Source organism: Elephantulus edwardii, unplaced genomic scaffold, assembly GCF_000299155.1.
Source record: "Elephantulus edwardii isolate Elephantulus edwardi_28Jun2011 unplaced genomic scaffold, EleEdw1.0 scaffold00153, whole genome shotgun sequence".
NCBI lineage: Eukaryota > Metazoa > Chordata > Mammalia > Macroscelidea > Macroscelididae > Elephantulus > Elephantulus edwardii.
This window is the reverse complement of record NW_006399903.1, coordinates 1,990,845-2,007,503: the sequence shown is the minus strand read 5'-3', so window position 1 is coordinate 2,007,503 and position 16,659 is coordinate 1,990,845. Positions and strand designations below refer to the sequence as shown.

At 42.4% G+C, this 16,659-nt stretch overlaps 1 protein-coding gene across 1 annotated transcript in view; it reads left to right on the top strand.

The window, feature by feature from the left end:
* DNAH5 (dynein, axonemal, heavy chain 5) overlaps positions 1–16,659 on the top strand; it is a 382,826-nt gene that overhangs the window by 120,177 nt on the left and 245,990 nt on the right. Inside the window, exons 32-34 of the mRNA XM_006895016.1 lie at positions 3,049–3,205; positions 7,750–7,962; positions 12,440–12,664. Coding sequence (XP_006895078.1) covers positions 3,049–3,205; positions 7,750–7,962; positions 12,440–12,664 — 595 coding nt within the window. The remainder of the gene's footprint in view (positions 1–3,048; positions 3,206–7,749; positions 7,963–12,439; positions 12,665–16,659) is intronic.

Below are 16,659 nucleotides of genomic sequence, written 5' to 3'. Positions count from 1 at the left end.
GAACCCCTTGGAGGTTCTTCAGATGCATCCCAAAGTGACAGATGAGGAAATAAAAAACAGATTTCGGCAGTTATCTATCTTGGTGCCTCCTGACAAAAATCAAGACGATGCTGGCTGAGCAACAAAGGCCTTTAAAGCTGTGGACAAAGCTTACACGTTGCTATTGGATCAGGAACAAGAGAAGGGTGCCCTGATGTAATTCAGGCAGGAAAAGACTGTGTGGATCACACTGTCAAAGAGTGATAAAAGCACTTAAAGAAGGAAGGGAAACCTACAAACGTGGAAGAAGATGATCCGGATCTGTGCAAACAGGCAGTGTACAAACAGACCATGAAGCTCTCTGCCAAACTGGGAATTAAAAGAAAAGAAAGAGAAGCCAAAGAGATGCATGAAAGGAAGTGACAAAGGGAAGAAGAGATTGAAGGCCGAGAAAAAGCTAAACGAGAGAGGGAGAGGCAGAAAAAACTTTGAGGAAAGTCGAGATGGTCGTGTGAATAGCTGGTGAAATTTCCAGGCAAACACAAAAGGCAAGAAAGATATTTCACTCAGCATAATGTCCTCCAGGGTCACCCATTTTGAATAATATTTCATGAGATACTTTTTTCAGTGCAGTGTAATATTCCATTGTGTGAATATACCACAGCTTCTCTATCCAGTCGTTTGTTGATGGGCTCTTTTTAAAATGGAAAAAAAAATTAAAATGACATAGGGGTGGGGAAAAGGCAAGAAACAGAAGAAAAATCAGACTTTCCTGAGACCACCAAAAGTAAAAATGGAGCAGCGTGAGTCCCCTCCTGCTTTGGAGGACTCATTCTTCCCCCCACCTCTACTCCAACATAGAGTAATATTTGCTGTTTAATCCCTTTTGTTTCAATACCGTTTAATATCAAATCAGAGTAATTTTTTTGTACATTGAAATGAGGGGCTCAGTATTAAAAAATAAAAGACCATCCCCACTCCCCACCCAACAAGCAACCAGGATAGGAAGTTGCCACGTTGATGCACCTTCTATTCCACAGCCGGTCTTGTACTTCACTGGAATGGTGAAGGTTAGAAAATTTGTGTATAGTTTATGGAAATCATCCAATTAAACACGTTGCTTAAAAAAACAAAACAAAACACCCCAAAAACAAAACACCACAAAAAACCAAACTCATTAGAGGGTCACCGATGAGATTGTTCCAACTTGAGGTCAATGAGTGTGTGCTTTTACAGTCCATTAAGTATACAATAGCATTATGAAAAGCTTCAAAACACAGTAAGAAGGACTAACTGTGACACAGAAATGTGTAAGTGAACACACACTGATGGAGAAATAAGCCCCGGAGATTTACTCAACCCAGGCTTGGCACAGACTGTAAAAAGGACACAGTACATACCAAGTGCAGTAAAGCAAAGCACAATAAAACATGCCTGTATAATAAAATAAGCCAGAAAGTGAAGATAAAGTTCTATGTGGAAAAAACAACAACACCCTATACCTAAAGCAGAAGGAATCATCATAAAAGAAAGCAAATACAAAGATGAGAGCCTAATTGGAAGCAGGGAGGTGGTAGGAGTATTCATGCGGTTAGTAGCCTGCCAGAGGCAGGATCCAGGTCTTTCCATTAGTGCATTCAGAGCAGAATTTTAGTTCTGCTCTGGTGAGAGATTGCTGGGACTCCTTTTAAGAACACATTTCTGGGAATGAGATGCAGCTTTTAGCTGACACAACACTGTGTTTAGAAACAAGCAAACCAAAACAAAACCAAAATCTTTATATTAATGCTAAGTTTGTTTTCTCCACAGCACTGGTCAATGTTTCATTCTCTGGTGTGTAGGGTTATCAGGAGTCACGAGTGACATGACAATATTTCACAGCAACAAAGGAAGAACAAAAATTTCTATATTAAGCACAATATAAGGTTGTTGTTATATGCCGTCGAGTTGACTATGACTCGTAGCAGCTCTATGCACAATAGGTCTGAACCCTGCTCTATCCTGAGCAGGGTTCTGCTATCTCTATCTAGCTCACTGTCTCTGACCCACCGACCTTCATTACCCCAGTTATTATGTCAATCCATCTCATCTGGGGTCTTCCTCTTCTGCTCTGTCTCTTGACCCTTCCAAGCTCTATATCCTTTTCCAAAACTAGTCCCTCCTGGGTACCTGCCTGAAGTATATGTAGACATTCTATTTAGGGAAAATGAGAAAAATCTCCTTCCAGAGTGCTCAAGAGCAAGTGTCAATCTAGAGCCCAAGGTGTGCCTGATCCAGGCCAGAGTTTTGTCAATTGCTTGCTATGCATCCTAGAGCTGGATGGTGATAAGAGATGACAAAAGAAGAATCGATGACTGTGTTGATGTCCTGGAGAAGAGTCTTGAATATACAATGGACTGTCAAAAGTACAAACAAGTCTGTGCCGGAGAGGGTGAAAACAGGCTGCTCCTTGGAGGCAAATATTTCACAATTTTATCTTACATAATTTGGGCATGTTGCCAGGAGGGACTGGTCCTTGGAAAAGGACATCATGCCTGGAAGGGTAGAGAGTCAGCACAAGAAGAGGAAAATCCTGGATGAGATGCATGGACACAGTGACTGTGGCAACAGGAAGAGGCGTGTCAGAGATGATGAGGTTTCCTCAGGATCAGGCAAGGTTCAGAGTTATTGTTCATAAGGTCGCTGTGAGTCATAATTGACTTGCTGGCACATCGACAACATCAGAATGTAAACTATTACTTGATAAAACTGGTGGCTTCATCACTAGGACTTTCAATGCTAACTCAGACTGTGTAACTCTGGTGATTCAGTTCCACCTGAAGCTCCCAGGGGGCAAAGACAATCATCTCTTCTCATGTGATTTACAGCCTCAAAAACCCAGTGGATGGTCAGCTGCGAGGCGGTTCCAACTGGATGGTGGTGCGTGAGTGTGTAGTAAAACAAAACCTAAAAGCATGGACAATTTGAGTGAGAAATAAATTGAGCTGCCCCAGTGCCCGATCCAGGTTAATTTATTCCTAGAAAGACCTATACTATGTGTCTAGTTAACTCGTCTTCTTCCTCTGCTAGATACTTGGAGAAGAAACGTCTTTGCTTCCCTCGGTTCTTCTTCGTCTCGGACCCTGCCCTTCTGGAGATTCTGGGCCAGGCCTCGGACTCACACACCATCCAAGCCCATTTGCTGAATGTGTTTGACAACATAAAGACTGTCAAATTCCATGACAAGGTGTGTCTGATTCTGACTCCCGTCCTGCAAATCCTATCTTAGGAGTGCCAGTGTCTTTATTAAGCCTTGTTGATGTTGTGTTCACAAAGGCTTACTTCTCTGTCCATTAATCAGTGCCTAAGCTTGTATGTCCTCAGAGCCATGCGACCTCTCAATACCCGAGGTGTAGATTTGAATAAAGGAGCCCTGAGTAAGTATTTGGTTGCTAAATGAAATGTTGATTGTTCAAACCCATCCAGTGATTCTCTGGGAAAAAAGACCAGGTGCTCTAACTCCTTCAAGATCACAGTCGAGCAAACCTTATCTGGCAGTTTTCCTCTGCCACCTGACATGATGGTAACATTTTATGTAAAGTACTTTTTAAAATTAAAAAGAATTTCAACTTATACGTAAGCATAAGGCACCCAGTTCAAACCCACAAGCTGCTCTGCAGGGGGAAAGAGGACAGTTTCCTCCAGTGTGATTTTTTTGCCCCGAAAACCTGCTGGAGGATCAGTTATGGGTTAGTTCTGACTCGTTGGTACTCAACAATAACAACAACAATGGAAGCATACAGAATTTCTGGAGGGATAGAAAGTAAATTGTCCTCTCAGAAAAGCAGTAGAGTTTTCCCTCTCACACTTCCTACATTAGGTCCTTCTGAGACCCCCAATGACAACAGACTCAAATGAAAAAAACCCAAAAGCTAAACCCGCTGCAGTTAAGTGAGTCCCCATGCTGGACAGTGCTCCGGGTGGTTCCTGAAGCTGTAAATCGTAGTGGGAGGAGATCACCCATATTTCTCCCGCTGACGTGGTCTCAAACCATAGACCTTCGGGTCAGCACAGCACAATGTGTTCTACAACACGAGTTGCTGTTGTTATTGTTATGTGCCGTTGAGTCGCTTGCGACTCATAGCGACCCTATGTACAACAGCCCTAAACTCCGCTCTGTCCTGTGCCAATCACACTGTCTCTGACACTCCCATCCCAATTATCCCAGTCACTGAATCAATCCACCTCATAGAGGGCCTTCCTCTCCTGTGCTGTCCCTCCACCCTCCCAAGCATGATGTCCCTCTCTAAGGACCGGTCTCTCCTCACAACATGTCCAAAGTATGTTAGACGGAGCCTCAGAATCCTTGCCTCCAAGGAGCCACCTGGTTTAACCCTTTCCAGGACAAATCTGTTTGTTTTCCTAGCCGTCCATGGTATTCTCAATACTCTTCTCCAACACCACAGCTCAAAGGCATCAATTCTCCTTCTATCCTCCTTGGTCATTGTCCAACTCTCTGATGCATAACAGGTGATTGTGAAGACCATGGCCTGTATCAGATGCACCTTAGTCTCCAAAGAGATAACATTGCTCTTCAGCACTTTGGAGAGGTCTCTAACAGCAGACTTTCCCATGGCAATGCACCTTTTAATTTCCTGGCTGCTGGTGCCAAGACTGTTGACTATGGAGCCAAGCAAACTAAAGTTGCGTACAATCTCAATCTCTTCACCATCCATCCTGATGCTTCCAATTGTCCAGTGGTGAGAATATTTGTCTTCTTGACATTGAGCCTCAATCCATATTGTAGGCTGCAGTCCTTGACACTCTGCAGCAGGCGCTTCAGGTCTTCTTCAGTTTCAGCAAGCAGGGTTGTGTCATCCGCATAACGCAGATTGTTGATAAATCGTCCACCAATCTTGACCCCACATTTCTCCTCATAGAGCCCAGCCTCCCGGATAATCTGTTCTGCATATAGGTCTCTTATAAAAGAAACTCATTGTGGCTGGGTCAGAACCAGCTCATAGCTGACTCTCCAGAAGTTCATGGCTCTGGCAGTAAACCACATGGGAGAAGATTGCCTGTCTTTCTCCAGTTGAGCAGTAGGTGGATTTGGTGCTATCTTTGGGCTGGCTGTGCCCCTTCTGAAGGCCTATGCCATCAGAACTCCCTTTTCAAGTTGTTGTTGTTGTTGCTGATTGCCGTCAAGTCGAGCATGACTCATAGCAACCCTATGAACAAAAGGCCGGCAGCCTTTCTGTAACTATTGTCATTCCTCCAGGTTCCTAGAGTTTCCAGAGGCATATGATTTAGGAAGTGGATGCCACTCCTGCTTCCAACCCTTTTCATGAACTTTAATTGAAATATGATGATGAAGGCACTATACGGTTCATTACTTTTTCATGCTAATTAACTACCTAGAAATGCAGCAGCATGAAGATATGAATTGCAGATAGAATAGCACCTTACCTAAACAAACTCATACCAACTTCATAGGGCAGTGTAGAACTGTGCCATAGGGTTTACAAAAACCTTTTTTAGAAACAAACTGACACGTGACTGAGTCAGAATCAACACAGCAGGCAGTGGACTCTTTAACTAGGCATAACTGCCTCAATAATTTGACTGTTTCAATGAGATTTTAGAAGTTTTCAGAATGGTGATTGTTCTTATTTTTTATCCTGCTTATTGATAATTTTATAATTCTCAGACTTTCCCCAACAAGTTCATAGAATCCTGAATTTGTTTGGTGTCTTACTTTTCTGTTGTTGTTTACTATTGGGTTGGTATCAGCCTATAACTGACCCTTCAGTGGGTTTTCAGAGGCAGTAAATCACATGGAAGGAGTTTGTCTGTCTTTCTCCTGTGGAACAACTGGTAGGTTTGAACCATGAGTCTTTGAGATTGCAGCACAGATTCTTACCACTAGGTCACCATACACCATAGCACAAATGGATAGCTTTAGCAAACGGACATTTATTCTCAGTAACTGCAACAATGGGCTTAAGCACAGAAACTGAGGCTAGCACAGGTTCTGGCAGGGTTTGATTCTATTGCACAGAGAGTCATTAAGAGTCAGAGTCTACACAATAGTGCTTAACAACAGTACAGGCAGCACATTAAGTCTAGGAGCTATTGCATGGCTAGGGGATGGCAGAACACCATTTGAACCTGTACATTGGAACTAAAAATAGTCAATTAGTGTGTTGTTACTCTTGTGCCATGCAACATAGAACTGAAGGGAGATGACCAGTAGAAGACAATACACAGTAATATGTTGACTACACATTCATTACTTGCATTGTTGTTTGGTGCTGTCGAGTCAAGTACAACTCAGTGATGCTGAAAGCAACAGATCTGAACCCTGCCCTATCCTGTGCCATCCTCATTAATTTTTTGCCCCCAATATGTGACGTTCTTTATTGGTTTCATTTCTTGCATTTGAAATACTCTTCAATGACGTGCTTGGCCTGGGATTCTTTGCCATAGTTCTAGTTCTTAACAACTACACAAGTGCAGCCAACTACTTTGCAGGGCTTTCCTTGTTGGTCAATTTTGTGGAGGCCTACCCACACCCCCAGTTTCTTATTATTATCAACTTTTATCAGGTTGACTTGGTGTTCAGCCCAAAGGGCCTCTACTAACTTGACATCCACAGGCTCATAATAGTTGGATGCAGGCACACAGAGGGGCTTGTCGCTTGTCTAAGGCTTTGGCAGCTTTGCAGATTCCACTTGCCAGGCCATTGTGGATGAGGAAGGTCTTTATCACCTCTTGTAAAGTGGTATTAACATCCATTACACCTCCGGCAGCAACACTTTCCTCAGGTATGGTGGTGCGTTGCTGGTGGAGAGGAATCTTGAATGCATCTGGGCCTCTGCATCCACACAACTCCGCGGCAACTGGGAAGAAGACCCCTCATCCTTTTTTTTTACACACTAGAGCTGCAGCTGCTGTGTTGGTCCATCGGGTTGAGGGTCTTCTCTTTTGCCAAGCCTCCACCTTTCCAAGCATTCTGGGAATTCCTACATTAATGGATTATAATAAATGTTATAAAACAAAATGGTTATGATGGCCAGTACAAAAAAATATAATTTGTAAACCTACACTGAAAAAATAAGCTCAAAAATATATTAGTTGATAAAAAAAAAGACATTATGACCCTTCTGGGTGTGTTGTCAGGAAGCGCCAGTCCTTAGAAAAAGACATCACACTTGGAAAAATAGAGGGTAATGGGAGGAAAGGCTGATCTTCAGTGGTGTGGCTGGACCCAAGTGACAGCAGCCATGAACTTGGGCTTGATGCAGATCGTGAGCATGGCACAGGATAGGACAAGATTTCCATCTGTTGTTCATAGGGCTGGGTCACAGTCAGCTTGGCAGCACCTAACAACAGCACAAACAACTACCAACTCCTGAAAACATGTGTGTTTATAATACAGAGTTTGAAATGCTAAATCTCATCCAGATAATCAGCACAATAACAGACTTTTAAAAAAGATCATTTTACTTGGAAATGTTATTTTTCAATCACTCCAGTTGTAGTAACTATTTCTCTAAGAAAACAGTCTCTCTTCTTGAGTATAGACTATCTGGGGTTGATAGTATCCCTCTTTGGATTTCATGGTTAACTTTTTCATTGCTTTGATTGATTTTATGTCATATTTTATTTGTATCTGCCACTTAATTGACTACAGGAAGGATATCATTGGCACGAGGGGAATAGAGGGAAAGTCAAAACTTGCTTTCCATGTGTTATATGGAGATAACTCTTGCCCCTTGGCTTCTAACACAGATCTACGATCGCATTCTGTCAGTTTCCTCTCGAGAGGGGGAGACGATTGAATTGGAGAAGCCTGTGATGGCTGAGGGCAATGTGGAAGCCTGGCTCAATTCTCTCTTGGAAGAATCTCAGTCTTCATTACATCAGGTGATCCGCCAGGCAGCTGCAAATATTCAAGAAACAGATTTCCAACTGATTGAATTCCTGTCATCCTTCCCTGCTCAGGTCAGTGTTTCCAGGAAAGTATTTTTCATAGAAGAGGCGTTTTGGATCTCTGACATATTTTTTAAATGGTTTTTTCCTTCCATCCATTTTAATTTATGCCTGATATTCTCCCTGGGTGACTCCACCCAGGGTTCTCTCTGGCTTCTTGCTGCCCAAGCATGGCGGTCCTCATGTGCAAATAATCACATGTTTTTGGGGTTGTGTGCTTTTTTTGGGGCTTGTGTTTGACATGCAGGACTGCTCTTCCCCTAGAAGCAAGGCCCTTGAGGTGTGGCCTAGGGTTTAAGCAGGTGGTGGTTTAAAGCGAGAGGGGAGGAGAAGGCGGCCCTGCTGGTTCTGGACGACTCCACCCAGGGTTCTTTGCGGCCCTCGGGCCTGGTTCAAATTGTTTTTTTGTTAAACATTCTTCTGGATGGTATAGCACTGGTCTATGTATTGCTGCACAGAGGTAACTGTGGTTGCTGTGATGCCAAACACTGCGACACTGATGTGTCAAATGTGATAATGGTTACCCATGGTGGACAGTGTTTAGCGGAGCTCCCTGACTAAAAGAAGCTTGGAAGGAGGAGTGGCATCCACTTTCGAAATGGCTTGCCTCCAGAAACTCTATGAACAGCGCTCAGACCTTTCGTTCATGGGGTCACTATGAGTCGTCTATGACTCGGTGGCACCTAACAACAATAACTACGACAACATAGGGCAACCAGTTGGCCTAGTGGACAGAAAGTTATGCTATCAAGCCCAAGGTGGGTGATTTTAATCTGCGTCCCTCAAGCCTGGTTCAAATAGTTCTTGTCAAACATTCTTCTAGGTGGTATAGCGCTGGTCTGTGTGAATTGCTGTACAGAGGTAACTCGTGGTTGCTGTGATGCTAAACACTGTGACACTGATGCGCTATATGTGATAATGGTTCCCCATGGTGGACAGTGTTTGGTGGAGCTCCTCCATTAAAACAAGCCTAGAAGCAGGAGTGGCATCCACTTCCGAAATGGCTTGCCTCTGGAAACTCTATGAACAGTGCTCAGGCCTTTCATTCATAGGGTAGCTATGAGTAGTCTACGACTTGAGGGCACCTAACAACAACAACAACATTCTAGTATTTAGTTACTGATTTTTCCTCCCCTCTCTTTCCCTTCTTATAACTGATAAGCATCAAAGAACATTAAAAATTTTTTTTATTATTAATTTCAATTAAAATTTACAGAGACTTTGGATTTCCATTCGTTCATTGTTGCACTTTTGTCCCCTCCCAACCCTCCCCCTGAGTACACTATCCTCTTGGAAAAGTAAAAGAAAAATTATTTCATTGTTTTACAATCCCTCCCCCCAGATCCACTCCACTGTGCAGCCTTCGCTCTGGACTCCCGTCATGACAAAAATACCTAATCACATATCCCTTTTAAGTAGTTTTCTCCCTCATCTGTTTCAATGCGGTATACATTATTGAACCCATCTTTCTCAGTCTCCCCCCAACCTCGAGGTCAGTCCTGTTTTACAACAGTGGCACCATGCAGTTTATCAAAGAACATTTTAGGTCTATGTGTAAATGATGCCTTAGCTTTAAAAAATAGAACATTCATACTAGATTATACCATATTTTTCCTTTGTGAATGAGTTAATTTATTCAGCAGAATGTTCTCAAATTTATTCATGTTATGCAGTGTTTTTTAAAAATCTTCTTTATTCTTTATTGTTGCATAGTATTCCACTGTGTGTATAGACTGCTTTTCCATTCATCTGTTGTTAGAGACTTCAAATACTTCCCTCTCTTTACTGTTATAATAATTACTGCATTGAGCACTAAGGTGCATGCATTTGGACATTGACATAGCAATATTTACTGTCTTAAGATTTACAAGGGGCCCTTAAATAACTCTAGACCAATATCAAGAGTTTCATGAGGGTTTATTAACTATACAGTCATGTTGTTCCATGCTAAAGTTATGTAGATATGATTCTGACACAGGCTCAAACAACACTATGAACAGTAGATCAAAATGTTACCTGATCCCATGCCATCCTCACAATCTCTCTCCTCTGCTGCAATCGCTGTGTCAGCCCATCTCCTCGAGGATGTTCCTCTTCTCCTTTACTAACCCTCTGCTTTTCCAAGTTGTTGTTGATGGTGTTAGGTGCTGTAAAGTATGACTCATAGGATCCTCGGAATCTTGCCCTATCTCGTGCTGTCCTCATCATCTCTGATACGCTTGAGCCCGTTGATACGGTCACTTTGTTGATCCATCTTGATGAGATGCCTCCTCTCCTTGCTGTTGTGTTGTTGTTGTTTTTTACCATCGAGTTGGAACCAACTCATAGTTGACCCTCTAGTTTTCAGAAGCAGTTAATTGAACTGGAGGAGATTGCCCATCCTTCTCCTATGGAGCAACTGGTGGATTCGAACTGCATGCCTTTGGGATTGCAGTGCAAGCTTACCTATTTTAGCTACATGTTATTTTTTCATCTGTCTGTCTGTATTTGGTTATATAGCTTTTTCTGTTATTGCTGTTGGTATGTGCCATTGAGTCACAGCGACCCTGTTTATAACACCGCTGAAGCCCTATCCTGAATCAGTCTCATAGTCTCTGACACAGCTACCCCCATTACACCAGCCACTGAGTGAGTCCATCTCTTTGAGGATCTTCCTCTCCTCTGCTGTCTCTCCACCCATCCAAGTCTGATGGCTTTCTCCAAAGACTGGTCCCTTCTGGCCACATCCGTGCATGTATTGGTAAATTTCTGCATGTATTTTGATGTAGAGACATCTAGTACGTTGTATTTAGCTTCCAACAAGCCTTTTCCTACTTAGCCTCATTATTTATGTGACAGTGTACACAGATCTTAAAAATGTGTTCAGTGTTTACTAGAAAAAGGAGAAGTCTATTTTGGCATGAAAATTCGGGGAATAGTACTCTCTGGGTTACTATGATCAATAAAGATTTTGTGAGTATCTCCTGTGGGTAGACGTGCTGCACTGGTTTTGAGAAAGCAAGTCTCTGATGTATTTTCTACCTGCCTGTAACTGAACTGCCAAAAGAACAAACAGATATATCTTGGACAAAGTGCAAGCAGAGTGTTCCTTGGAGACAAAGACGGTGAAGCTTCATCTCACACATTGTGGACATCTTTTGAGGAGAGGCTGATCTTTGGAAAGGGACATCATGCTTGGAAAGGTGGAGGGTCAGTGAAAGAGAGGGACCATCATTGAGGTGAACTGATACAGTGTCTGCAGCAATGAACTCACGTGTGTTGAGTATGATAGGGATGGTGCAGGACAGGACGGAGTTCAGGTCTGTTGTTCGTAGGGTTATTCTGAGCCGTACTTGTCTAGATGGCACCTAGCTTCACCTCACATATTTTGAGCATGTTGCTAGGAGGGGCTATTCCTTGGAGAAGGACATACTGCTGGGAAAAGTAGAGGGTCGGTGAAGGACCGGAAGATCCTCAACTAGGTGGATTGACACAGTGACTGCTGCAATGGGCTTGTGTGTGTCAGGAAGTGTGAGGATGATGCAGGACAAGACTGGGTTCAGACCTTTTATTCATAGGGCCACTGAGTCGTACTCAACTTGGCAACACCTAACAACAACAGCAGCATCAAATTGATATAATCAAGGATTGCTTTTGAATTTGTAGTTCCACTAATTTAATTATAACCACTAGGGGCCTCAGACCTTTTATTCATAGGGTCGCTATGAGTCGTGCTTAACTCGAAGACAATCAACAACAACAATAATAACCATTATAACCACTAAAAATCCCAAGTCATTGTTATGTTGCTATTGAGGGCGATTTTGTGGCCTAGTGGCAAGAAGCTGTGCTGCAAACCTGAAGGCACACAGTGCGAGGCCACCAGCTGCTCTGCGGGAGAAGGATGGGCAATCTCATTCTGTACGATTAACTGCCTCCGAAAACCCGCTGGAAGGTCAGCTATGGGTCGCTTCCAACTCTGGTACACAACAACAACATCCTTGGTAAAGGATGAGGCAACTTTCTGTTCATTATCAGTCAGCGGCAATTCAATCCCCATGCTGTCATTTCTACTTAAATATACACATGCTGTAACTCAATTCTCCTTTCTTTTTTGAGCCAGAACTGACTCCTATCGGACCCTCCCTTGGGTTTCTGAGGCTGTAAATCACATGAGAGAAGGTTGTTCATTTGTCTTCCTTGGAGCAGCTGGTGGATTCCAGGCACTAGAGAGAAACAGCCTGAGGTAGTAACACAACTGACCGAAGAGTACACCGCAGGACTCCAGAGATGCCGTCGCTGTGTACCGTGTACCGTTGAGTCAGAACCGATCCAGTGGGTGTTCAGAGTTAATCACGTGGGAAGAGATTGTCCGTCCTTCTCCCACAGAGCAGCTAGCAGATTCGAACCGCCTGCCTTTGGGTTGGCAGCGCAACTCCTTACAATAGGCCTCTTGAACTCTCTGCTTAAATGTCACACACACTCATAAAGCCTTTTTATTTCCATTAAGGTTGGACTATTAGGGATTCAAATGATATGGACACGGGACTCAGAAGAAGCTCTTAGAAATGCCAAGTCCGATAAGAAAGTGATGCAGAAAACCAATCAGTCCTTCCTGGATCTTCTGAACACCCTGATCGACATGACCACCAAGGAGCTCAGTTCTGTGGAGCGGGTGAAGTACGAGACTTTGATCACCATTCACGTGCATCAAAGGGACATCTTTGATGACCTGGTAGGCTTTTTCCCCTTAATGACACGGCACATACAGAAAGGCAGATCTGAGAAACTAGCTGTGTTTACCCACGAGAACCAGCTTGATTGATTTCCAGGAAAAGATTAAACAAGCAAAGGATAATTTTCTTTATGCGGACTTGTTTATTTGATTTTCTATTCAGTCTTTCCCTGAGATTTTTGTCAGTTTGCTATGATGGTCTTTATTGAAGCAGTTAGATTTTATTTACGATGCTTCATGTGATTATTTTCTAAGTTAAAATACAAGGTAGTGTGCAGGAAAAAAACCCTTTAATTTTTTCTTGCTCCCTTTTTAGTTATTAACTGAGAATCAACTGCTTCTTGCTACAGAAATTAGTAATTCTTTGTAGAGAAGCGGCTTAGAACTTTCTTTAGGGGTTTTGATAAATCACATCCTTAACAAATTTTGCTACATTTAATGTCATTGGTGGTAAATCGTCTTTCCTGATAGGTTCTGGCATTCAGGTATTGTGCGTCCTTTGAAGAAAGAGCAAGGTAGAAGGGAGGAAAACAATCCATAGCTGAAAATAGGAAATGTGAAAAGAAATTAAATTTGTCCTCTACCATAAAATATGGCATTAAGTGAGACGCAAGAAGCTCTTATTTCCATAATGATTTTCTGGGCTGTGTCTCACCCCATTATGAAAAAATGATTATGAAATACTGGTCCTGATGTATGGATGTCAGGCAGAGCATCTGAGCTGTTGTGTGGCTAATCTCCTCTCTTAATAGGTAAGAACATTATTTGCCTCTCAAAGAAATAAAAGGCTTAGAATAATCTTGGATTTCTTATTTGTCAAAGAAAAAATTATTAAAGTAGCTTACACGTTGGTTAAAAAATTTTGACAAAAGTAGTTTTGAGCAATAACCCAACATCTTGCATTTATACAAGAAATTATAGTGCTAGAAATGTTGATGCTGTGTAATCCCTATGGAAAATTATACAACTCTGTTGTTTTGCCCCTACCTACCCTCACCCATCTCCTCCCAACCTTTCCCTCCTTGGGTCCCCGTACATGCTTTACTAGTTATCCTATTTTTATAATAATGGTTTTATGCACTATTTGTCCTTATGAGACTGGGTTATTTCACACGGTGTAGTGTTCTCCAGTCTCTCCCAAGTTAGGTGGTATTTTTCAGAATCATTGCTCCTTGTGTACCACATAGTATTCCATTGTGTGAATGCACAATTTCTCAATCCATTCAGTTGTGGTTAGACATTTGGGCCATTTCCACATTCTTGCAATGGTGAGTGACACTTCCATGAACATTGATGTACAAATCTCCATTTGTACCTCAGTTCTAATTTCCCTACAGTCTATTTCTAGTTGTATATAGGAGTTTCTATGATCAGCTTTTTGAGGAAATGTCAAACAGTTTTCCAGAGTGGTTGTACCATTTTACAATTCTACCAACAGTGTATGAGAGTTCCCGCCTCTCCACATCCTCGCCAGCATTGAATGCTTGCTGTAGGGTGTAAAGGAAATGAGAAAGATGTGGTGGGGACCTGAAAAGACAAGGGATGGTGGGCATAGTTTAATGATGATTAATTTAATAAAACATAATGAATGCCTGATCCAGGCCATGGTCTTTGCAATTATGCAATACATCAGAAAGCTGGACAATGACTCGGGAGGGTAAAAGGAGTACTGACGTCTTTGAGCTGTGGTGCTGGAGAAGAATATTGAATGTAGCTCATGTTAGATGGAGCTTGGCTGAAAGCAGGGTATACTAGAGGAATGTCTATCTGTGTTTCATTGACTATGCAAAGGCATTTGACTGTGTAGATCATAACAAACTATGGCTGACTCTGAGAAGAATGGGAATCCCAGAACACTTGATCGTTCTAATGCGAAACTTATACTTGGACCAGGAGGCAGTCGTCAGAGCAGAGCACTGCATGGTTCAAAATTGGGAAGGGCATATGCCAGGGATGCATCCGATCTCCATACCTTTTCAACCTATATGCAGAACAGATTATCCGGGAGGCTGGGCTCTATGAGGAGAAATGTGGGGTCAAGATTGGTGGACGATTTATCAACAACCTGCGTTATGCGGATGACACAATCCTGCTTGCTGAAACTGAAGAGGACCTGAAGCGCCTGCTGCAGAGTGTCAAGGACTGCAGCCTACACTATGTATTGAGGCTCAATGTCAAGAAGACAAAGATTCTCACCACTGGACCAATTGGCAGCATCAGGATGGATGGTGAAGAGATTGAGATTATACACAGCTTTAGTTTGCTTGGCTCCATAGTCAACAGTCTTGGCACCAGCAGCCAGGAAATTAAAAAGCGCATTGCCATGGGAAAATCTGCTGTTAGGGACCTCTCCAAAGTACTGAAGAGCAATGGTGTCTCTCTGGAGACTAAGGTGCGTCTGATACAGGCTGTGGTCTTCGCAATCACTTGTTATGCATCAGAGAGTTGGACAATGACCAAGGAGGATAGAAGGAGAATTGATGCCTTTGAGCTGTGGTGCTGGAGAAGAGTATTGAGAATACCATGGACTGCTTGGAAAACAAACAGATTTGTCCTTTAAATGGTTAAACCAGGTGGCTCCTTGGAGGCAAGGATTCTGAGGCTCCGTCTAACATACTTTGGACATGTTGTGAAAAGAGACTGGTCCTTGGAGAGGGACATCATGCTTGGGAGGGTGGAGGGACAGCGCAGGAGAGGAAGGCCGTCTGTGAGGTGGATTGCTTCAGTGACTGGGATAATTGGGATGGGAGTGTCGGAGACAGTGCGATTGGCACAGGGCAGAGCGGAATTTAGGGCTGTTGTACTTAGGGTCGCTATGAGTCGCAGGCGACTCGACGGCACATAACAACATAACAACAACAACAACAACAACCATGAACTGCTAAGAAAACAAACAGGTTTATCCAGGAAAGGTGAAAACAGGCTGCCCCTTGGAGGCAATGATTCTGAAGCTTCGTCTGACATACTTCAGGAATGTTGCAAGGAAGGTCCAGTTTTTAGAGAGGGACATCATGCTTGGGAGGGTGGAGGGACAGCGCAGGTGAGGAAGACCCTTGATGAGATGGTTTGACTCAGTGACTGGGGTAATGGAGGTAGGTGTGTCAGAATAATAAGGTTTAGAGCAGGGTTTACAGCTATTGTACATAGGGTTGCTATGAGTTGCAAGTGACTTGATGACGCATAACAGTAACAATGACTGGGAATGACTGTATTAAATAAAATCTGAATGAAAAAGAATGTGAAATACTATACACACAAACCAATATAAAATAAAAATTTAAGGAAAATATTGTCAATGAATTTTAAAAACTCAACATTATCAACATTGTCCTTTTGTCATAGTGAGAAGATACATCTTTTTCCCGAGATTATTAAGTTCTGTTTCTATGCCAAAGATATTTATAATAGATTATACTTAATAAACAGACCTATAGTATTGGAGATTTAAAAGTAATATTTAAAAATTAATTATTTCACTCTTTTTTAAAGACATTTATTGATTTCCATGTAATCATTTATATACCTTGTGTTTTGTACTTGTACTTTATATATTCATATACATTGTTTTGCATAGTTACCATTGCTTTATACCTATTGTCATCCCATTGTTTCAAGCCCCCATTGAATCTTTCCCATTACTTCACCCCCTCCACCCTCTACTAACCTCTGCCATTACAAGTGAGTCCCCCCTTTCTCTTTTTCTGCCCCCATTCTCCACTTTCTCTTGAAAATGTATCCATATCTTATTCAGTTATTGTCCTATTTTCACAATTCTTATGTGACTGAGATACTTCACTCAGCCAAATGCTCTCTAGTCTTCCCCAAGTTATATTATTTATAAAATATATATTATTTTGCTACAAAAGCATGGTTCAAAATTGGGAAGGGCGTATGCCAGGGATGCATCCTATCTCCATAACTTTTCAACCTGTATGCAGAACAGATTATCTGGGAGGCTGGGCTCTATGAGGAGAAATGTGGGGTCAAGATTGGTG